The following is a 22,546-nucleotide window of genomic DNA, read 5'->3' as shown; positions in this document are numbered from 1 at the left end:
CTCTTGATCAACAATTTTCAGTTTTTGGGTACCTCAACTCGAGTGTAGACCTCCTATTTTATTTTATAACAGATTTTTTGGGGAGTATTAGCCTACAGGGATAAAACTCAGAATATCTGGTCACATTATTAACCTAAATTAATTTCTAATTCTGTAATTATGATTTTCTTCAAAGAATAATAACCCACATTAACATGAACTGTGCAGCAGTTTGATGGTTAGCTGAGTTAGCAAATTATCTGTTCCTTTCTTCTTCCTTCTTAATTTAATTGCCATTAATTTATATGCCACAAAAAAACAGGTTAATACATATGTATGTATAAGCAATTTAATTTTTGGGACGATTCCCATATGAATAAAAGTACTTATAAAAGAAAGTTTGAATTAAACGTTTTTCGCGCCTAAAATTCAACATCTGGACGTATGCAATATGCGCTTCTGATCAATTATATGATCTGTTGTAAGTACGTTAAGAATTCAGAAGTGGTTAACAAAATGACAACACATGATGCAATATTTATTCCAGTGGTTTTTTTTTATGCGAAGCATATGTTCAGTTCAATTTTTCTTATTGATCTTATCGTAAAAAACATAAATTAAGAAATCATATGCTCCTCTGCGTAACCCTAGTGGTGCATAAGGGCACTAAACTGTGAGTTGTCAGGGACACGGGAATTTTCAGGTCCTTGTTTGCTTTTTATAATTTCATAAAACATGACTGCCCACGATCAAATGAGAGCAATGTTGGACCAGCTAATGGGAACAGGTAGAAACGGTAAGTAAATTTTTCAAAATTTCCGTTTTAAGCCGTAAGTTAGCACTCGACAGTTTCCTCTTTAACGACCAATATGGCGTCTCTGTGTTAAGCGAAATTTTATTTACTAAGCTGTAGTAGTTGGAATTAATTATTTCTTTTAATTTTTTAGGAGAAAACAACCGTTACCATGTCAAATTTTCAGACCCCAAAGTCTGTAAAAGTTTTTTACTTGGTTGTTGCCCTCATGAAATCCTATCATCAACAGTAAGTATTCTAAACATTTTAAGTAGTGATTAATTTACATACAGAATAGCGCAAATAAATTTTGCTAAATTATAATCCCAGTTATTTACCGAAACTTTAATGGGGACAACTACATTATAAGTACTTTAGAGTTTTTGCTACTTAATTACTCTGAGCTTAGAATTTATAATGAGGGCCCCAGAATTCTTCCTTTTTACCAATCAATTTAATATTTTAGAAAGATCAGCAATAGTTTAATCTATTATGAGTATTGTGAATGATAACATTTACGTACATTTCGACAGTTAACATTATTGTTCGATATTTATGTGTTTCATAAATGGAGTTACTGGAAATTAAACGGTTATAATTTTGTACAAATAAAAAAAGTTGGTTCAATTCCGTCGTGATAATTAGTGATTGCGAATTTAGCTCTTTACACAACAACGAAGTGTAGACCTTTCATCTTTATTATACTATTCTAAAAAACTAAAGAACGGTTTGCAATAAATGTACTGTTTTTTTGTTTTTTTTTTGCGTTCTTAACTTTAAATAACCATGCGAATACGTTTTTATCTATAAATTGTCTTTCAAGCTAATGAATGTTCTTTACTAAAAGGTAAAAAAATTAGAAATAGATGTTGATTGAGTGCCAAAGCTTTAGAATTATCTAATTTCACTTTGTAATTCTAGATGTTACCTCAGTATTTTTATTTACAAAATTTTAGCGAGTGTATTTAACATTGTGTGGTAGAGAAAATGAGTGATAGAAACACACTGTTTTGAATATGCAAACAGTTATAGAAATCAACTTTTCTACTAGTGAACCTTGGGAATCACCAAGTTACGTGCCCACCAAAAGTACGAAAACATGTAACCGCAGCCGAAGCCCACCAATTTTTCCTCAGCTATTATGAATTTTTTTTTGGACTGCTTGTTTGGTTGGTGTAAACAATTGTGATAAGAATCATGTGTTTATAGGTTATTTCATGATTGCCTTGCTTAGTGCACAATACCATTCTAGTCAGCTGTTAATACAGTTATTTTGATACCTCCTAACCACTTGAGGCCTATCTAATTGTGGTCTATCCCAAAAGAAAGAATAATAGCTAAATAAAAAAGTATTGAATTTGTGCTCAAAACCCTCCCTTCTCAAGTTTGGGTCCGCCCTTGGAGTAAATTTATCTTTATTTTTAACTGGTAGGTTTCTTCGCTAAGTGAATATGTGTTACAAGTAAATCAATAGCTTTTATTTATTTAACAAATTTTATGCGAAAATTGGTTTTGTGGAGGTTATTTTGGAAGTGAGTTGTGATTAGGCCGAATGTATAATGTTTTTTTAGTGTTAACGACATGTTAAGAAAACTGGGCTGCAAGACGTTTTTATAACAACAAACGGAATGCTGTTTACCTCAGCGAAACATGGAATAAAGTAAATGCTCTAGTTCGCTTGGGGGATAAAAGTAAGCTTTAGGTTTGATACCTGCAGCGTTGACAGTCTTTCCGATAACGAAGAAGTAGTTTTCCCACACCTTCAATTTGATTTAAGTTATGAGTCTGTTCTAACCTAAATGCTGTTTGTTTTTTGATTCGTTTGAGAACTAATGTGCTGGTTTTGTAGCTTAATATTATAACTTTCTTCTTCAAACTAGCTCAAAAAAACTTCTTCACTATAGATCTTACCGGTGATTCAATTTTTTTTTAATTCGAGTTAAATTTTAATTTGAGTTCTAAAATAGACATGAAAACGCTAGTTTCTTGGAACTGATATTTTTGTTGTAAAGTACTAGTTTCATACATTTTTTGAGCATTTGGGCTATTACTTGTAAAATTCTCATGTGTTGATGTTTTTTGTATCCATACGGCTAATTTTGCTATAATGTAAATGGAGTGGGTCCGAGTAGAACGTGTGCCCCTTATAATGTACATGCTACAATGTAAATGGAAGAATTTTAAACGTATATTGTCCATTCAGTATTCTCAGCACATCTTAAATTTTTGATTAAAGCCTTCCTCATCAAAATTGTAGCGTAAAATATTATGAGATAGTCAGTAGATGTCCTTATATCACTTTCTCGTCACAGTAAATAACTCCTAATTAGTCCAGTTATTGTGCAGAAAAATGCATTGAGCTCCAGAAGTTAGAAGCAGCCGAAGGAGCGGGCACATCAGAATTTAGTTAGTTGGTTGACTTTTCTCAACAAGAGGGTTAATTATAATTTTAATAAATTAAGTTTACTTCCATCCAAATTAAGCTTTTTAAAGAATTAACCGTTAATAAAATAAATTTTAATTCCTTCCAGTGAGTCTGATTCCGATAACCGGAAAGCGAGTTAGCTGAACACATTTATTTTCGAAAATAATTACTCAAGATTTTCTTTAAAATTCATTTCTATGTCACCTTTAGAGATCTTACAATATATTTGGAACATTTTGTCGTTAATTTGTTTTTTTGAAGGTTTATAGGCTTTTCAGCTTAATATTTGATGAATTCCTAGTTTGAGAAAAATTTGCAGCTTAATGTAATAATGTTTCCTTGCAGAAGAGAACGTCGAATGACTGCTATTAAAAAAATATTTATGCTGTTCGAATAGAACGTATATGTTAAATTTTCGCACGATTTATATTTTTCTTTTATATTATGTCACATCATCAATCCTGCTTTTCAATTGGATTGCAAGAATTGTAGTAACATAAATTTTGCCTTGCATCTTTAATGGAGTGATCCTTAAAAGAAATATCTACTCTAAATTATACAGGTAAATAACTGGGACTTATTCAAAATCTTTCATAACAATAAAAAGTAAACTTCAGGTTCATAAGAGAAATAAAACATTTTTTAAGTCGGTTATGAATTTTGTTATGAAAGACCGTCTTCCTATTTTTCATGTTTTTGTTTTTAATAAATTGTAATTATAATTATTTTAATTTTAAAAGTCTTAAAAATTGTTCACTCCATGGATTATATTCCCTGTAGTTATATTATTTAGGAGCCAGGGAAAAATTATGGGTACGTAAAAATTAAAAATTATTCGTTTTTATAATAATCATTGTGGGGGCGAGTTAAGGTCTAATTTTTGTAAGTATTATGAGTGCATGTTTATTTTTATAAATAACATTAATTATAACAATAAAATAATGAAAACCAAAATAAAAATGAAAAAATAATGGTGTTTATCCTGTTGTAAGTATTAAATGTATTACAATCAACATTTAGTTTTGTCATTATATGTAATTGTCTTAATTATATCTTCTCTCAATAAATCGGCAAGAAATATTTTGTGGAACCTGGGTACCAGGTTGGTTCAACAGCATTTGTGAGTACAATAACATTGTTTTTGAAGGAGAAAATAAATTTCAGTAATTAAAAAAATAATTTCAAAATTGATGTATTTACAACATATTTTAAAAAGACCAGCAATGGATGTAACAACAATGAAAACTGATATTATTAAATAAATTGGCTATTAAAATTTACGACTGTCTATGGGTACGTATTTGCATAATTGAATTATTAAAAAATAAAAACAAGTAATAAAAAAGACACAAGTATCAAGAACGAAATAAGAAGAACTCTTTTCATTGTGAAAGAAGACATTTATGAAAAGGGGGAAGTGTCCACAGCTACGCAGATGTTCTACAGTTTCATCGTACGTATAAGAGCTTTGTGTGACAACACAAAATAAACAAAAAACAATTTAAAAAAACAAAACCTTCAAACAAAATAATGTAAAAAATTGAGTCTCTGAAATATTCTCTCTTGAACCCTTGTAGGGAAGTTAGTAAAGAGAAGAGAGAGACACAACCCCTGTGCAGGATCACTCCTCGTCTGGGTGTGCATTTCCAAGGCCCTAAAATGAAATGTATCCAAGTGTGTGACTCAACTACATCAAGTTCCTAACAATCACTTCCTCTATCGGCTAATTTGTCACAATTATTGTCCGCGGCCGTGTTTGTAAGTCTACCAAATTGAGCAATATATAATAATCTCTTCTCTCATTAATTTTTTAAAATATTTTTTCTTTATTTTCTTTAATTTTATTAAAGAGTTGACAAAAAATGAAGTAAAAATTAGCCAGTGATTATTTTAATGTATAATGTTATATTTGATTGCAAGTTAGGTGGGCGACACTTGGTGCTAGAGCGGATATACGACTGTTTATAAAAATATTGTATGTATCTTTTTATTTCCATATATAACATATTAAATTAGGGATTGAGAAAATTGTGACTAAATACATTCCTTACGCCTTTTTTTTTTTTTTTTTTTTTTTTTTAAATTATGTTTAGATCAAAATGCTTAGAAAATGAACTGTCCTACGTGTAGTTAAAATAAACAGTTACAGTTATAATAAAATTTTGATATTGAATTCCTTAAAATGAGAAATTTAAGTTTTTTGGTAATCTTTATTTCAGATTTTTCTGTTATTTTCTATTGGTAGCTTTATATTATCCGACTCGACACAGAGTGGATGCGAGGTGGTTCCTGAATACAAATATTACAGGTGTTCAAAATGATGGAGTTTGTATCTAGCAGACCGGAGCCGTCATACATCACAACATCTGGCAGATAAAGATATACCGACATTCTCGGAAAGAATATTTTGTTGGAACTGTCTCTTACTGAAACAAGTCTTAATGGGTATGAGAAGGAAGTAAACAGTTGGTGATTCTGACTGTGCTACTACATCTTTGATTTGGTAGTGTGGTCCTCGTATATCGGATAAGCAGTACGTGACTAATCGCACCACTTCGTTTCCGCGCTGTAACGAGTATGATAATGAAAAAACTATCTTGAGAATGCAGGTTAAACTGAAGAATAATGACAGCCCGTGTCAATGAATAATGAACTACGTAGTCAGGAAGCATTAAGAACATTTGGTTTATATATATTCACTTCCAGATTGGGTCCCAATGTTCTGGATGAGATAAGAAGATATATTTCTCCAAGAACGTTCTTCTTAAAATTTATCGGATTTTAGGCCAACAATGTTGGGAAAAAAGGTGGTGATTGTTAGATGACTCTCTCTTTCATTCGTCCCTAACTAGGTAAAAAACATTCTCGACTTATTGTTTGTTGATCTTCACTAAGTTGGCGACAGAACAATGCACAGCACTCAAATATTATTTCTCACTGACAGTAGTTAGTTGCAGTTTTAAGATTACTTGGTACTAAAAGGCTGCCGACCTCTTTTGTGAGGTTTTTAGACAGAAAGAGAAACATTTTTCATCGCGTAGAAATTGGTTTGTGCATTGTAAAGGAATAAAGAAGCACAACCATTGAACGAATTAATAAAATTGAAGAGCTTGGATTGTTTACTTTTAAGCGTTATCGTTCTTATTTTTACAGATAGTGGATTTCGGTCTAAAACTGGTTCCTCACATTTACACTTGAGTTTTTAATGTTTCCTTTATGGCATCCTAAAAGAACATAGGTGGGCTCGAAGGGTCTAGCTCCCTTCAAGGAAAATCGTTTTTTCTGGTTAGCTTATGTGGCAAACGTTTTTAGGTAGCCTTCATTCCTTCCAAAAAAGCTTTTAATTTTTAAGAAGAGTTTTGTTTCAAAAATTATCTTTCATTAAATTATCTTTATAAATATAAGTTTAACTTACATATAAGACAGGTTATGAGACTTGCTCATTGAGTTAATGAACCAAACTTTGAGCAATGATAATTATAATTGGTACCATAGTACTCTTTTTTGTAGATGAAGAGAAGAAATTTGATAAATAGAATCTTGTTTAAAGTTCTAAATACCCCTCCAGAGAGGGAGAATTAAACAAAAAATAAACGAACCAGGTAGTACAGTTCATTTAGAAGCAGAAACAAGAGTTATAAAGGCAAAACTTTCAAATCTGATTTTCCAATCCCTTTATTTCCATGTTAATTTATATATACATATTTATAAATTTAATGTGCTTATTTAATGTAACCTAGTAGACATCGATACATTTCTAGAATGGACCTATTACTTTCTCTTTTTTTGCTTTCAGGCACTCTTTCTACTTTTTTTATTATTATGACTTTAAAAAATCATTTTTTTTTTAGGAACACTTAATTGTAATCACGTGACGTAATTTTTATGCCATTTGTTATAAAGTTTTGGTTTTAATGTGGAAGATCTTTATTATTATTTTATTATTGTATTAAATATAATATATTTATTTAGTTCGCAGTTTTGAATGTTAAAAATACAAAACAGAATGATTTTTTTTTTAAAGATTTATTAAGCTTACAATAAATCAAGAAAATAGTATTTTTGAGCTATACCTATTGAGTCTGTAAATTTAATCAAGTCACAAGCGTCATTTAGTGTTTTTTTTTTAACCAATTTGTAAAATTTGAACCGAATTTGAATTATATTACAAATGATTTACGTCGAAACGCATAGCCCCGGGTTAAACGTTGGCCACTAAGGAAGCGTTTGTTTTCAAGATTCTTGAGTTATTTATCTAAATACTCCTTATACAATTTCTGTCCTAATAGTTATATATATGTCGAAGCAAACGTGCTAAAAGACAGAAGTTAAAATAGAAAAAATGAATGAGGTTCCTTCTACTAATTGTATTAAGTAAGTTAGGAAGAATAACAGCGAACATGTCAATTTTTTCATGATGAGTTTTCTTATAAAATGTATATCCTTCTTGAGGACCCCTGAGTTCTTAAAGAGGTTTTTAAAAAATTTCTGAAAATGTGTGTGTGAACTCATCAAAAAAAAAATAAATCCCTAGCAGGTCCCTTACTTCATTATCATAAACCTCATTATAACTAATAGACCTGCAGTTATAACCTGTTTAAAAAAAAGTAACTTGGTTGCCGTTTTCGGGAAAATTAAAATAGTAAACTGAAATCCTACTGAAATCATTCTTTCGTTCGGCCAAACTTATCCAGGATTTTGAAATAAGTATACGTTTAAAATTTTTTTTTATTAACTTAACTGTGAGAAGTTCTTAAAAAGGCTTAAAAATTAATTGTGTTAATATTTCTTTTTTAAAAAAATTCTGTTTTGTTAGTTTTTATGTTTAAATAAATTTGGTTTGTAGATGATTTTTTAAAATTTAATTTCCTAATGATTTTTTTTTAAACTTGAGATTACAAATGGTTTACCGTGGTGTTTTTTTTTGTCTTCTTATTGACGAAATATTTCTAAGTTTATTATTAACTTCCTTTTGGGTAATTAATTTTTCAGAGGATGGATCTTGGAGAATGCCCGAAAATTCATGATCTTGCACTTAGGGCTGATTTTGAACATGCTTCAAAAACAAGAGATTATTTTTATGACATTGACGTAAGTAATTTTTTTTTTCTTTTAGATATGATACAAAGTGTACTGTGGTTTTTAAAAAATTAGTTTATTTAGTTTCTAATTTGCTCAGTTTAATTAGAGATCATTAGTTCACCTAGCTATTATTCTTTAAAAGCAAGAAGCGCTACTCCAGAATGTTTTCAGGATAAATTATCTTTGGTTTATTGTACTTTCTCTAAGATTGAATAGTGAGAGCTTGTCAATTTTCTAAATTCAAATTTTTGTCAGCAATACATGTACCTTGGTGTGAGGAAATGTTTTGCTGAAAATACACCTGAAAAAAACTTATATTTATATTTAGACATATTTGGTATTGTGTCTGTTATAAATTTTCAGTTTCACATTGTGGTAATTATTCTGATTAGTTTGCAAACCAATTTAATCTTGATATTTGTTTTATATTTTAAGCCACAGTTTCTGAATTTGTGGCTATTAAATATTTTATCCAACAAAAATGGATCCATTCAAGTTACAATTATCCTGCAAACCTTTTAAAGAATGAGATGCTAGGTAAAGCAGTGGAATGCCAGTTTGAATTTACTATACTTTATTTGTTAGTTAATAATTAATGTGTTACTATCTTTATAATTCCTCTATGTATTTATTGCGCGAAAAATTCTGAACACGCTACTTAATGAATTGTTCAATCCCTTTCAGATTCATCTACTTTTACAGAGTTGACTTTTTTTTAATTTTTTTGAAATGTTCCTTGATAGTCCGTGAGTATAAGAAAATTATATTAATAAAAGAAAGAAATATTATTTTCTAATGCTCCCTTCAAAGTATTATGTAGATTAATGACATGATTCCTAAATTTAACATTTTACGAAATTTGTTTATAATATTTTGTCATTTATTTTTTTATTTGTATTTTTTATTACAGCTCAAAGTGACAATTTTCACATCTCTTACTATTTATTTTATATTTTTAAAATACTCTTTACTAAATAAAAATTTCTTTTAGGCAATGGAACAGTTGCAAACGTTTATAGCTGATTGTGATAGACGCACAGAAGTTGCTAAACAAAGATTGTTAGAGACTCAAGAAGAATTATCAGCTGAAGTTGCTGAAAAAGCAAATGTTGTTCATGAATATGCTGAAGAAATTGGCAAAAAATTGGCTAAAGCTGAAGCTTTAGGAGCAGATGGATTTGTCGATGAATCTCTTAAACTGATGGAAGAGGTAATAAATATTTAATATTTCAATTTTTTTTTTTCAAGTTCTTAGCAATAGGATCTTTTCTATTTCAGTTATAATGATGATAATAAAATGTTAAACCCGACATTAAAAAATTTGGGTTAATTAGACATTTTCTCGTTATCACCTTTATGCAATTGTTTTATTTTTTATAGCTCCCATGTACATGTTATCCATTACACCTACGTTGTGCCTGTTACCTAATAAATTTACTAAATTTGGGTTTAATCATCTTTTTTTTTGTACATATAGATCGATGAATTGCGGAAGAAAAAAGCTGAAGCCGAAGAAGTATATAGAAATTCAATGCCGGCTAGTAGCTACCAACAGCAAAAATTACGAGTATGCGAAGTATGTTCTGCATATCTGGGTATTCATGATAATGATCGCAGATTGGCTGATCACTTTGGCGGAAAACTTCATCTTGGTTTCATTACTATTAGAGAAAAGTTGCAGGAATTGCAGGTAAATTTTAATTTAATATTTAAATAAACTTACGAGATTAGTAATCTTACATGAAGCTAAGTAACAAATAATAATAATTACGAAATATATTGTTAATCAGTATCTCCAAGTTACAAAAAATTAAAAAAAAAAAAATTATTTGTCCTCTAAAATACCGTTTTCAAAGGGAAGGGGTTAATGTTTTAGTTTGTACTTCTTGAAACAACTGAATACTGCATACAATTTATTTGGGCAAAATGATTTTGGGCCAATACTTCATCGCAGTTTTTTAATTAAAATCCTTCAAGGATAATTGAATTTGGCCGGGGTTTCGCCTGTCTTTACATGCGACTGGGAGTCCAGGAGCTGCTAAGGCTTTCTTGTTTAGAGTAGTCTTTTGAAGAGTAGGCCTTTAAGATAGATTCGTATGCTTTGTTTCGTTTAAAAGACAAACTCTCCATCATCACTATTCTGTCATTTTCTTTCTAGCAACACCTAAAAAGACATTAAATATGAGACCAAATTATTATTGCCTGATAGTACAGTAATAATTTTAATGCTGTACTATGCCAATGTTGCTATGTATTTACGCCCTTAATAATTCAAAGCTGACATCATCCCATCCAGTTTCTGCCAGTTCTTAAGATTTATGGTACTCTTTGGTATTAGTATTGTCTGTTCGGACACAAAATTTTCTTTGATGTCCAGTTACGTAGCTTTTTCTTCCGAACATAACACCATTTAATTAAAAATTCATAATCCTTCAGCAGCCCTTGGGCATTGACTATGAAGCTATCGGAATTTTCACTTTTTACTCTTGCACTTAATGAAAGCATAATAGATAATGAACTCAATTTTATATTATTCACCTAACAAATATAATTTTTCAGTTAACAGCTTTTAAAATATGTCAAATTTCTTCTGTTTTGAAAAGTAGGGCAATGAAATTTCATCAAATAAATAAATAAATAAAGTGGAACTCTGTAAGTTCTGTGCGATTTAGCGAATAAATATAGAATGTAGATGTAGTTTTTATCGCACATCAGTTTTACTGTCATCAGCTTATGCAAATGTATTATAATTACTTACTAACAGTTATTTATTTTAATTTATACCCCTATTTCATTTTCGCTGTAGTAGTTGTTTACCTAACATGTTAAAAGGGAATTGCGCTCTCAATGTTTATTTTAAACACCTCTTACAGAAAGGAGTCGAAGAGAGACGATCCCAGAGGAAGATGGATTCTCGAGATAGAGACAGGGACCGGGAACGTGAGAGAGAGGAAAGAGATCGTGTGAGAGATCGTGATCGTTATGACAGACACCGGGGCAGCAGGAGGTCAGGAAGGTAATTTTATAATTTTGAATTTATATGATCTGTAGACTAATAAAAGCTTGCTTGCATGTAAATATTGCTTAGGACTGTAGGCATCACTAATTAAGATTTCAGAAAGTAGAGCAAAGTAAAAGATTTGCATGCTTTTTTGTACTAAATGAAGTAATTAAGTGGTTCATTATTAATATTACCTTTTGATTGTTTCTTGTCAAGTTGCATTATATTTTTCATTATTTAGCTTCAATTGTTAAATAAAGGCCTGTACTTGTACGTATGATTCAAAATTATTCTCAATAAGTAACTATATTAGTAAAGTGTCTACTTTAGGTACTTTTCTTCTTCTATATTATGTTTAACATTTTAGTAAAAATTAAACATCAAATTATTGATAATTTTTTGTAAGCCAAATATCCTAAAAGTAAAATAAAACGTTTCAGTAAATAAGGCGCTTCAATTATAAATCGAAAGGAAAAGGTGCCTTGTAAATAAACTATTCATTGCAAATTACATAGAACCCACTTACTGGCAAAGCCAAACTTTAACAAAATACTTTAGTCTTACGCATTAAACTATTAACTTAAAGTCTACTTTTTAATTATAGTGCGGAAAATTATTCAACAAAACCGTATAAAGTAAGATGTTCATAGATCTTACTAGAGGTACAACAAAGGTTATATGCTTTTTTTGATTTAGCAATAGAATTTTTTAAAGAAATGATTAAATTTAGAAAAAATATCAAATTAGAAATGGACCGAGTTTTCTATCATTTTCTGAGCAGCCACATTTAAGGGTTTTATTTAATCTTAGGCTTATTTTGTAACAAACCTATCACTTTGAGTTCAATTCATTTCTCATGGATTTCTGATTTTAGTGGGATTCTGGAGAAGCTGTGGTGTCACTTTCTTCATCATTACTGTAATCGTAATAAATTTAAATGTAAATATTAATATCAGTTATCCTTTTTAGTGCAAAACGGTAATTTTCCAGCATTGATTAAATTGCATTAACAGAAAGCCATGTCACCTGAATGTTCTCAAAAAATTTGTCTTCTATTATTTTTTTCTCCTCGTCGTTGCTACCGTTTCGGGGATCGCTCTGGTAAATCTCTATGGTCAGCTAATTTTCTTCCAATTTTTCCATTTTTATGCATAACATACAACAATTTATTTGCATTACGCTTTCATTTTAAGTGCTTTTTTTGTGTTTCTAGACGACCCGGACAGTATGATATTCATGACAGAAAACATGGGTATAATGGTTATAACTCACATCCTTCAGTGCATGGTCCAAAACGCTTGCATGCTACATGGTACAAATGATTCCTGCATCCTTACCTTAGCAAGACGACATTCATTATTCATTAATCCATAAATAATTTAATAAACCTAGTTAATATCCTTATTCCTGTTGCTATTAATAAGATGTAGATAGTTTCTTTTCTATATTTCTATATTGGAATGGCTATTACTTTTTTTTTCAATTTTTAATTGTATAAAATAAAAAACTGTAAAGTTTTGTATTGTGGCAAGTGATTTATATTTATTTATCCTTCGCTTCTTACAGTAGAGCAAAATCTTGTATGTGACTAATTACAATAGTTCAAGAAAATGACACCGTAAGATAAGAATTATATTAAAAATTATTAAATATTACTTCAGGTCACATAGATCGAGAAGTCGCTCTAGATCAAGGTCGCACAGATCAAGAGAACGATCAAGATCAAGGGAGTCAAGAAGAAGAGATCGTTAGAAGTGTGATGTGATGAAGGTGATTGCTGTTATAAATCTATGTATTATAAATTGCACCGTTACAGAACTTATTAATTAATTTAAAAACAACAAATAAGTTAGGAGTGAAAGTAGAGGCTATTCACACTTCAGTTGTGTACGAATGTTATTGTACATTAACTGTTCCCTCTCCTTTTTTTTAAAATTAATTTCAATTGTAAAAAGTAATTACAATAATAATAGTTATTATTATTTGTTTCTTATTGAGTGTAGTGGGAAAAGATCCTTAAATCCGTATTACATTATATTAAACTTATTTCATTTTTAATATATACATTATAAAACTAAAAGTTTCATTTTTATTTTAACAACCTGATTTTACTTAACAGGTGACTACACTGGATTAACAAAACATTTTTCCACCACACCCATACAAGATGTTATGTTTTATGGTTGTTCGTTGAAAATTATAGCTCTGTGAAGCCCTGGAATGTTTTATAGTTTTTACAGCAACTCTTATGTACACAATATGTACATACATATTATGTATAATTAGTTGGCGTTATGCCCCGCCAGAAAAATAGGCGATTATTATGCTATATATAATTAATTTAAATACTTAAATCCACCAATGTAGTATCCGTTCAGGTTCTGAGAAAGTACATACTACTTACTCTTCGATAATGAATTTTAATAAGCTATTTCTAATATATTGCCTCTATAAGCCCACCTTTGTTATGAAAAAAAATTGAAAGTTTTCTGAGAAAATTAAAGGCACATCTGGAAGAGGGGTTGGCTCCCTATAAAGAGCAAGCTACTTGTGTGGATTTACCACTTAGGATTAAATATGTAACGAAAATTCCAAATTCACTGAGAGCAGCTAATTGTAAAAAAATAAATTACATAAACTGCGGTAAGAAAAATCGGTGAGTTTTCACAGCAAATTTATTATTTGATGTAAGGCTCATAAAAATTTATTAATAAAATGTATGCGATGGGATCATCTATATGTTTAAAGAGAATAAAAACGTGCGGAAGAAAACTATTGAATCTTGATTTCATATACATGTTTTTTGTTTCCTAAATATACAGTTAACAGTTGCGTCTTAAGCAAACTTTCATTACTAATTTCTTGACCATCTTTTCCAAATAAAGCGCCGGGTATTTATGCATTTTTCTCTGATACGAATTATCCTGAGCATGCTACCTAATCTTTCGCTCTTAAATTGGACTACTGATTCATCTAAGTGAAATTAAAGAAATCTTTTAACTATTTTGAATAAATTTCAGTAAAAAACGTAATCACATTTTTTAAAGTTGCTTCCTTAACAGGATATGCTTTTTACATTGAGAACTTCTCTGACGTTTGTGTGATAACGAATCATTCTTGGAAACTAGGTTCCATATTTTCCCACTTGTAGTTTTTTTTGGTTAGTTATTTTAAAAAAGCGCTTTCATTTTATTTCGAAATCGCTTTCTCTTTGTTAAAAATCTTGCCAGATTGCAGGTAGTAGTAATGTACTGGTATTAGAATTTAGGAAAGGTATTGCTATCAAGCAAGCTGATGTATTTTCACCAAAAACATCCACTTTATGGACAAAAAATGTATTTCATTAATTGGTTAGTTTGTGGTGTGTCAACATTAACTTTTTTTTTATTGTACACTATAAGGGAGGAGGTGCTATGACAGTTAACTGTGACCTAAAGATCTAAAGAGAAAAAAATTAAATTAATGCCTATTTTTCTTTGCCTTCTCTTCTTTGCAGCCCCCGTCTTCATCAGTTCTTCTCGAAAACCGTCAGCTATTCCACAGAGAAGTCCAGGTCCTATGAATGGGGTTCCTTGCCTAGCTGTGGCAACGGCAATCTCATTCCCTCCCAAGCCGACTTGCCCTTGCACGCACTGTAAAGTAACTGTTCTATCTTCAACCACGTCATTGAGTCAGTCAACACAATTCTAGAACATTTTTGAGCTGATTAAACAGAGATTAGCTGTTAGAGAAAAAGATGTCTCGATATCGAGAGCTTCTGTCTAGGTTAAACGCATCTTTTGAATACGTGAATTTCCACCAGGAATATCCCAAAAAAAATTTCATGGGTTCCGAGAACCTGGAGCTGGCCCCATTAAAACTTATGCCCAGTTCTATCCGATGGTTTCGTCTCATCGTTGTACTTAAAAATCGCATCTTTCTTAAATACAGAGAAGAAATTTACTTCCCTTTTTGTATTCATATTTCTGAAAAATTTCAGAAAAAAAAAATGCATTTCTTGATCATTCACTGAATTGCTACTTTATTAAACAGATCTTTTAACTTTTCTTGTAAACGGCTCCACGAATTAATTTAAAGTAAGTACCACTCGCAGCATATGTTTTAGATCTATATTATTATTATTATTACCCAAGAAAATTCTGCTTAAGACATTTCTGGTAAAGAGGTGAGGTTTACCTTCCCTCTAAAGCATCATTTTAGTGATATGTGCGGCTTCATTTATGATAACAGTAGAAATTCAATTTGTAAACAATATTACAAATTTGAAGTAAATCGGTGTAGTGAAAGAAATGCCACTTTATTGTGGTTTTTTAAGATTTTTTCGCAAAAGTTTCCCAAGTGCATTATCGCAGTAAGAAAAAATGGTTTATCGGTTTGTTTTAATTTTCACTAAAGATATTCAATAAAACTTACTCAAAGTAATTAAATCAACAAAGCATGTTTCGGATGCTGTATTTTTACAGTGGTAAAGCTTGTCTTACCCACGTTCGATTCATCATTAGTCATACACATAATTTATTAAGTGATTTGTAATTAAACCACATTTGGGTAAAACCAGAATTTATGCTTAAATTTAATTAATTTTTATAAAGTGAATGTTGTCCAGACTTATTGACCCACTATATTATTATTGAAATATTACTATAAAAAAAATATTACTGTGCTGGTAATTCGGTTATACTGAGCGGAAGCAAAAATCAACCTCTCGGGTGTCTGATGGTTATCTGGATTTACATATATAGAATATATACGATTAGGGAAAGAGAGAGTAACAAATTTTAATCGGTTTTACATATTTTCAATTTACGTCAAAACAAAACTAAGGTTTTTGCGTGAGTCGCTATAAATAAAAGTGAAATAAATGAACAGCCTTGGGAAAGGAACAGGTTAGTAAAAAACTTGTTTTGAGAATTTACGCACGAGTTACACAGAACTTTTTCAAACACACGAGTTCATTGTTGACCAAAAACCCAGAAAATGTACAAATTGTATAATGAAGTTAAAAATTAAGTTTTGGTTCAGTCTATAAGGGCTTTTACGTTTCAAATGGGTTTAATTAATAAATTAAATGTCTTATATCTTGCGACTGTTGAACAGGTCAAAGCGTCACATCATTTCTGACTACAGGACTTATTTTTTCTGCTAATGAAAGAAATCAGCCAATACTTAACAACGATGGCGCAACATGTATCTTGAGAACAAATTCATTTAAAGTGGAAAATCCATAAGGCAACGTTTAAAAAATTAAACCATTGATCAGAACTGAACAGGTGCACTTGACACAGATACCCAAACTCTCTAAAATAAACATTTTTGAAAAATTCCTGGTTTTATCCTTTAAAAGAATGCTTGTTTTACGGATTTCCACCTTCATCAGAGGTTAATTAGCAGATTGGTGTACAGAATTTGACTTGCAATTATAATCCCTGGGTCTTAAGAGTAACATAAATATAATGGCAAGGGAGTGATCATTGATTTAGAGCATAAAGGATCGATTTTTTCCTCATATGTATTTAATTCTGGATCAATGGTTTGCAACTGGCCCTACTAGCAGCAAGTAGTTTCAATGCCAATCTTTAGAATTAACAAATTATTTAAATTTAAAAAACTTCATTTGCAAGATATCTAAACAACTGGCTTGACCAAGAACAGAACTGTGTAGATATCTCTTTCTAATAACTATGTAAAATGCAATTGAATACAGAGACAGTTTCCAACACTTTTTGATTGCTTAGGGAACATAATTCACTACTTTCTACGTCTATTCTATCCTAACAGCACAGCCTATCCTACCTTAAGTTGCCGATTGTCCTAAACATTGTACTTTAAGAGGAACTTAAATCACAAGATCTGCATCTTGCACCCAGTTATTGTTGAAATATTTGGAAGTCCTTTTAATTTACTAAGGAGTGATCTCATATCCGCCTTTCTTTTCTAACTGTAGATTGGATCAGCCTGAAAAAGAAAGTACAAGTTTTATGATTTTAAGCGATATCCCTAAGGTAAGGTGGTTGGGAAAATGAAAGAGAGAAAAAACAAAACTGTTTTAACATTTAAAATTATTATTTTACATATAATACAAATACATGTTATTTTCAAATAAAATATGGCAATAAAGCCTAGCTAATGTGTTTTAGTCACTATATCTTTACATTTTTTTCTTAGAATTAGGAGTTAGAATCTATTGCATGTAAAATATTTGTACCTCATAAAAACTACGTAATTTCTCAATCTTTTTTCTCTCAAGTCGGTCACTTTAAAATGCAGTAATTAGTAAATCTAATTTTCCCCGTTGTAGCTCTCTTGATTTTTTCAAAACGCTTCAGGAAAGAAAACACTAGAAAAACTTACAAGCAGATAAACGGTTACAGCATAATCAGCATTTTTCTTTTAGCGTAATAAGTGAAATGTTAACAGCATTATCTGGTTGGAATGGAATTATTTATATTAAAACCATAGTTAAATAAAGTAATTGGGATAATATCATAAAATATTAATAAATTTTTAATTCTGAGTATTCCACTGTACAATCTGTATATAAAAGTAACTCGTACTCACTTAAAGCTGGTAAACTAATGGAGAAGGTTAAATAAAATCAACTGGACCGGAGAATACCGATGATTGCCGATTACATTCGGGTAATTACAGTTAAAACAGATATTGGAAGGTAATAGGCGGCTAAGGCAGCATGGGTTCTGACCCATGTAAGATCTTTGTGTTAGTGAGGTAATTCCAAGAAAATTGGTCACTAACACAAAGATCTTACGTGGGTCAGAACCCATGCTGCCTTAGCCGCCTATTACCTTCCAATATCTGTTTTAACTACATCTAGCCGACTACATTCGGATATTATCGGTATTCTTCGGCTCGGTTAATATTTAATTTAACCTTCTGTTTTAGATTACTAGTTTGTTTCATCGTTTATGTAGTGAGTATGAGGTATGCAGGGGTTTTTTATTTGTTGTTTACATTAATAAAAGTGGATTGTTTAACAAACTGAAAAAAATATCGATGTAATAATGCCAATTATTTAAGGTACAATAAATTATTATTACAAGAAATTTGTTTCCGAAAAGATTAATTTTAATTTCCTTCTCAACGTATGCATTCCCGGCAGCACCACAAAATTCGTTCTATCTCTAAGAATAACATTTTTCCAAAAGCACGAAAATATTCTTTTTCAAAAGCTGATCACTAAATACTATTCAATAAAGCTCTTATGAACGGCTTTTTACAAGATCTTGGTCTAAGGTCAGAAATTGAATCATGTATCACATTTTGCTCCATTTGAGGTGTGAAAGACGTAAGTTTTCTTAAGCTTAACGACTTATGCTTCGCCTGATACTCCTTTTTTGTTTTAAAGCTGTTTGATAATCCACTTTATACATTTCTACTTCAGTCTTACTTTTTCATGTACTTCATTTCTTTTTCATTGTATTTTCCTAAAATAATGCTGTTATTTGGTCATTTGATCACCAATTGAAATAGTAAAACCGTATCTACATAAAAGACAGTTCAAGAACACCTTCTACCTGATTAACAAGATGTAGAATTAATTTGGTAAACAAAGGTAACTTTCTTTAATCGTTACATTCAAACTTTTCTCTATTTTTGTTACCATGTGAGAATCATCTTCATATATATGTAAGTATTTTATACGTGCTTATAGCTCATTTAACATCTTATTGACAATAAATCATCTCAAATTTTTAAAATTTAATAAGAGTATTTTTCATTCCCGTCAAAGGAAAATTATCTTACTTTTTATGTTTAGAAGTTGTTCTACTCTTTTTCTTAAGTATATTCTTAGGAATGAAATACCTGTTTATAATCTAGAGTAAAATTATAGATTGACTTTAGTATATAATTTCAATTCTTTTTTTGGTTAAAAAGTTTGCATTTTAGAAAGTAAATATGTCAGTAATGTAAAAATTGGTTTTATGGGGGTATGAATTTAGTCTTATGTTCCGTAATTATCAAGTTTTTAGAACGATGATTGCATTTTTAGCGAAAAGTAATATGAATGTGGTGTTTTATGCAATCTTAAGTGTGCCCAAATTATGTTCTTATGTCAAAAATGCTACCTTATTTGAAGATGTATTTTTTTTAACTGCATTCAGTGGAATTCGTTTTTTGGAGCTACGTTCCTGCCAGTATCCTATGTGAATTTTAATTAGACTTTTGTCATTCCATCCGTGCCAGATCGTGGTTCGGGATGAACTGGAAACGTCAAATGAAATTGTGGTTTATTAGAGAATCTTATGTCGAAATTAGTCATTAGAAATTATTCTTTGAGAGTTTTGGGAATGTTAAGGGCAAAATTTCGAAAAAATACTATAAATACTAAAGAGACCGGAGAATTCGAGATTAATTTTTGTTTTGTTGAATAGTTAATACACTTATTGAGCAAATCGACCAAGTTTAAAATTTTTTGTTGGGTATGTACTGATTAAACAAAACAGTTAATGGGAAAAAAGAAAAATAGACAAAAATTGCGTGTAAAATAAAGAAATGAAGTACCTAACTGTTTTATAATCTAGACTCTAGAACAAAATTATGGATTGAGTTTAATAATAATATAATTTTAATTCTACTTGCAGCCAAAAATTTTGCAATTAGAAAGTAAATGTGTAAGTTATGTTTAAAATTAGTTGACGCTCTTCTAATTACAGTAATTATTAGCATTAATTTGAACAAATGAATAATAATTGTATCTTCAATTAAGATAGCTGTAGTTCGTTCGTTTACAGACAAGATTATGGTACTGTAATTGTTTCTTTTTTTATCCACGTTTTTAATGACAAATAATAATCCTTTAGTAAGAGATAAAAATGTTTAACAACACAAGTCATTGTAAAAGAGGCAGTATTTAGGTGAATATGTCTGTTTTAAGGAATTCATCTAAATCTTTTTTTTGTTTAAATATTCTCAGGTGTATTGGTAAGTTCTTAAAATTCATTAATACGTCTTTTAATTGTCTGATTTCATACTGTGTGTTACGTAATTTTTATAGTTACATGAAAGTGAATTCAAAATAAAAAAATACTTAGGTTCTTGTTTGCAAATATTTCGATTTGAGAAATTTCTTTATGCAAAGTAAAGTTATGAAAGTATTCTTATTTTGAGAATACATACTAGTTATTTACGGATTTTATGAATATAAACGAATTCAGTATTAATTACCAAGAAGATGCTTTTCTTTATTTTTAAAATTGAAACTAGATGTTTAACAGATTTAATGCATTAAAAGCATAAAAGAAAATCGATGTCTCAAGTACACTCTTATTGCAAAATAATTATTTTAATGAATCCAAGGACTGTGTTTTTAAGGTAGGTGTGCTCTAATTCCATAAATCCTAAAAAATGACTCTTCAGCCTTTATTCTCATTTCACATAGTATGATATTCTCAAGAGCTATTGATGAGGTTCTATTTTTTTCTTTTTTACAATTTTCAATCCAAAGAGAAATGTAGGCAGTGGATCTAAAGTAAGAAGTCTCTTGACTGGGCAGAGGAGAAAAGCTGCCCACTCGCTGGAGTTTGTTACATTACTGTTGAATGTGGTCACGAGGCCCAACAGAGAGATGGGCGATCTGGAATCGTGGAGGCAAGATTTTGAATAAAAGAATTTATACAAAAAGGAAGAAAGTAAAAAAAAAAATTGTCAATTTTAGATTTTTGATTCTTCATGGTTGTTATAGACTAGAGGATAGTGTTAGAGACATCAAAATGGAAAATCCGTAATCTGACAAAGTGATTTTGATTGATAGAATTTAATTTTTGAGAATTTGCTAGTTTGGTTGAACCCCACATTTCAAGTCTGCAAGTCCAGATCGGTTTGAGTATGCTATTGTAAATAAGTCGTTTGTGTTGCAGTTATAGTTTCGATTGTCTACCTATTAGTCGAGTTAATTTGTACAGTCTTTATAGTCTAGTTTCGGGTGCCATGTTAGTCGTTTGTCGATGTACATCCCACGGTAGTGGATCAAAATATCAGGAGAAAGAGGAACTGAATTTAGACTTAAGAGCACAAAAGTTACGTCGCAGAGTAAACGTTTTATCTGTTGGCATTTTTGTGTATTTATTTTATTCATCCTAGTTTATTTAAGTGAGTCTACAGATGAGAGGAAACATTGTGGTGTCCGAGCTAGAAGAGAAAATGGCAGTAACGTCAGCCTGAGTGCAGAGCAGAATGAGTCAATTGGCAAGTCAGACGTGTACTCTCTAGAGAATCGGTCCGAGTATTTTAACTTGACGTACTCTAAACGTCCTAGTGACTAGTTAGAGGAGGCGGCCCATGGTTCTATTTAAAATTTAAATATTTACTCCAATGCGAATTCGCTTCAATTATACTAGAAAAAAATAAAAATTGAGTTTAATTGAGTTTAATCGAGATTCTTGACAGCTGTTTGACTGACTTCAGCTATTTTGGCAAAAAATTGGCGATACCCTGAAAAGCGTCTTAGTGCGAATTACATGGAAGCAGTTTGGGTTCACTTAACTTAATTAGTTGTACATGTTGTGATTCTTTTAATCTAGCTTTTACAATTACAGTTACAATAACGATTACATTATTTTTTTTGTTCAAATTTGTATATTTGCTTTACTTTGACTGCCCTTAATTTTCGACATTAGTTTTTTGCGCGTAATAGTTCTAGGATCCTCACTATGATTCTGATTATATAGAATTTAGTGGTCTGCAAATGTGAATGAGAGTGAGCAGCAATAGCATAGGGTTTTGCTGTGGCTATTCTTTCGATTTTTGAAACCTACGTTTTCCCAGTTTTTGTTGGTTAAATAAATGAATAAAAATTCTTTAATTTGGCACCAATCTTATTTATTCGATGAAAGAAAAAGTAGAATATCTCACAAATTTTTATTTTATTTTATTAATTTATCATCTTTAAGCGTTTGTGGTAAGAGGTAATGTAAGTGTTTTAACCAGATAATTTTTTTAATTAAAATGAAAAAAATTAAGAATTTGATTTATTGAAATGAGTTATTGATCTCAACATTAAATAGAAAAGAATTGAAATTGCAGATATGTAGACTAGAATAAAGCAGTAATAAATAAAAAATAATTTTTTAAAAAAATTAACAACCTATCATAAATTTAAAGCGCTGCAGCTTTATTTATAATAACTTTATTGTTTTATGACAGGATTTTCCTGATTAAGCAACAATGTGCTATGCTACGTGATTTATTTCTTCCACGCGCTTATCTGTTTTTTATATATTTATCTACTTGCTAAATATGGCAGGATAAT

General features: G+C 30.4%; 2 protein-coding genes and 1 long non-coding RNA gene across 6 annotated transcripts in view; 2 read left to right on the top strand and 1 right to left on the bottom strand.

The window, feature by feature from the left end:
• Positions 1–615: 615 nt before the first annotated feature.
• Positions 616–13,360, top strand: LOC141460283 (putative RNA-binding protein Luc7-like 2). Of its 4 annotated transcripts, none has more exons than XM_074140134.1 (8): positions 616–775; positions 927–1,021; positions 8,190–8,288; positions 9,271–9,489; positions 9,757–9,969; positions 11,153–11,295; positions 12,494–12,592; positions 12,942–13,360. In XM_074140134.1, exons 1-8 carry the CDS (start codon positions 715–717, stop codon positions 13,030–13,032), a joined length of 1,020 nt encoding a protein of 339 aa, XP_073996235.1. In that variant the 5' UTR covers positions 616–714; the 3' UTR covers positions 13,033–13,360. The 4 variants fall into 4 exon arrangements, with proteins under 4 accessions (XP_073996235.1, XP_073996237.1, XP_073996239.1 ...); XM_074140138.1 differs by lacking the exons at positions 616–775; positions 927–1,021 and adding exons at positions 4,780–4,955; positions 5,122–5,172; XM_074140137.1 differs by lacking the exons at positions 616–775; positions 927–1,021 and adding exons at positions 4,780–4,955; positions 5,118–5,172.
• Positions 13,159–17,998, bottom strand: LOC141460295 (uncharacterized). The gene is made up of 3 exons (XR_012461844.1): positions 17,486–17,998; positions 17,074–17,235; positions 13,159–14,966 (listed from the first exon to the last, which is right to left on the bottom strand). It is a non-coding gene; the product is annotated as an uncharacterized lncRNA (long non-coding RNA).
• Positions 17,999–20,110: 2,112 nt separating this feature from the next.
• LOC141460280 (sodium-independent sulfate anion transporter) overlaps positions 20,111–22,546 on the top strand; it is a 41,752-nt gene continuing 39,316 nt past the window's right edge. Inside the window, exon 1 of the mRNA XM_074140117.1 lies at positions 20,111–20,220. Coding sequence (XP_073996218.1) covers positions 20,160–20,220 — 61 coding nt within the window. The 5' untranslated portion in view covers positions 20,111–20,159. The remainder of the gene's footprint in view (positions 20,221–22,546) is intronic.

This window comes from Rhodnius prolixus, unplaced genomic scaffold, assembly GCF_049639745.1.
Source record: "Rhodnius prolixus isolate KJV_2025 unplaced genomic scaffold, Rpr scaffold_6, whole genome shotgun sequence".
In the NCBI taxonomy this organism is placed as follows: Eukaryota; Metazoa; Arthropoda; class Insecta; order Hemiptera; family Reduviidae; genus Rhodnius; species Rhodnius prolixus.
This window is presented reverse-complemented; position numbering and strand designations above follow the sequence as displayed.

Coding starts and splice junctions, on each gene's coding strand:
- LOC141460283 (XM_074140134.1), top strand. CDS start 715: ATGACTGCCCACGATCAAATGAGAGCAATGTTGGACCAGCTAATGGGA. Junction 8,289..9,270: donor ATTATTTTTATGACATTGAC/GTAAGTAATTTT, acceptor AATTTCTTTTAG/GCAATGGAACAGTTGCAAAC. Junction 9,970..11,152: donor AAAAGTTGCAGGAATTGCAG/GTAAATTTTAAT, acceptor CACCTCTTACAG/AAAGGAGTCGAAGAGAGACG.